Genomic DNA, 1548 nt, shown 5'->3' with positions numbered 1-1548 from the left:
TGGGGAACACCAAAGAAGTTATAAATCTGGTGAGGAAGAATTCAGGTTCCCACAGGTAAAACCACAAGAACATTAATCCCAACAAACACTCGCCCAATTACCAGAATATGTTTCATGTTCTAATGTTTTGTGTATTTAAAGAAAACTATTGCATTGTAGGTGTTTCTCTTTTGGCATTGGGGCAGGGGCCAGCTCTGCTCTTATCAACGGGTTGGCCAAGGAAGGAGGAGGTCACGCTCAGTTCATCACAGGGACTGACAGGATGCAACCCAAAGTAAGAGTGACACAATAAAGCTGTCAAGTTAAAAAATGCAACAGGACATTAATACTTAGAAATCCTCGTTCCGGTACCTTAAAACAACAGGTGATGCAGTCGCTGCGTTTTGCTCTGCACCCAACTGTGGTGGACATCTCAGTCAACTGGGAATTGCCAAAGGGAGTGTCTGTCACTGCTTTCTCTCCACCAATCACAGCAATTTTCCAGGGTCAAAGGTCACTGGTTTATGCCCAGCTCACTGGACAGGTAAGAGCAGCACCATCTCATAGTGACATACCTCTTTGGATAGATTTGTCAGGTTTTACATTTGAATGAGTGATTTGTATGTAATTAGGATAGTGAGAGTTTTCCAACACTGTGATCATTTTCTCAGAGTTCAGAGGCAGCGGAGGGCTGTGTGACGGTGAAGTACAGCCTGGCAGGGCATCCCTCTCAGAACCAGGTCCACTTCAGTCTCAAACCTGCAGAGGACACTGGGTAAAACCTTGGGTCAAACAGCACTATCATTCATTGGATTGTAACCTTACAAATGTTATGTTTAATGTATTTATTCAAGTTACAAAAAAAGACTTAAGGGAAACTGAATTCACTAATCATACTGTCACGCTAGAAGAGAAGATACCTTGAAATGTATATATACATGTACTGTATATAGTGTATATATATATATATACATATATATATATATATATATATATATATATATAATACATGACAATTTATTTTATATTCAATTTAAATAAAGAATGCGGCATAATTATAAATAAAACTTGCACATTAAAATGAAAATGGTAACATTTAAACTGTGTAGTGAAAGAAACACAATGAACCCTGCAGTTGAACAATATTGAAAAAATTCTTAATTATATTTCTCTACAATTTTAACACGTTAAAACATAGTCATGAGTCAATGACTCTTAAAGCTTAGATTCCCTGTAGAATAGTCGTTGCATTTGCGGAGCTGTTTTTTTGTGGTGCATCACTGTGATTGGCTTAGCTGCTCTAGTGCAATGAGACCAGTGATCTGTTCCGCTGAAAGTGTACTTCACCCAGCCCTTGTGCACTTTGCGCTGCTGCACATGCTAGAACCAAAATGGCAGATGACTATGACTTCCTTGCACTTGACAGAATACTAATACAGAGCAGATGTCCTCTACTGACCTGGCTGACAGGCTTTTTGTAGCCGCTCTTGTTTTCACTGAAGGACGTGCAGATTAGGTCATGTGGCATCTTTAGATTGGCTGTATTGACAGTAGGTGCTATTCATTTCC

The 1548-nt window shown here is 39.4% G+C and overlaps 1 protein-coding gene across 1 annotated transcript in view; it reads left to right on the top strand.

Moving 5' to 3' along the window:
* LOC117942357 (von Willebrand factor A domain-containing protein 5A-like) overlaps positions 1–1548 on the top strand; it is a 42679-nt gene that overhangs the window by 19417 nt on the left and 21714 nt on the right. Inside the window, exon 9 of the mRNA XM_034867768.1 lies at positions 651–754. Coding sequence (XP_034723659.1) covers positions 651–754 — 104 coding nt within the window. The remainder of the gene's footprint in view (positions 1–650; positions 755–1548) is intronic.

This window comes from Etheostoma cragini, chromosome 3 (assembly GCF_013103735.1).
Source record: "Etheostoma cragini isolate CJK2018 chromosome 3, CSU_Ecrag_1.0, whole genome shotgun sequence".
NCBI classification, from domain to species: Eukaryota; Metazoa; Chordata; class Actinopteri; order Perciformes; family Percidae; genus Etheostoma; species Etheostoma cragini.
This window is presented reverse-complemented; position numbering and strand designations above follow the sequence as displayed.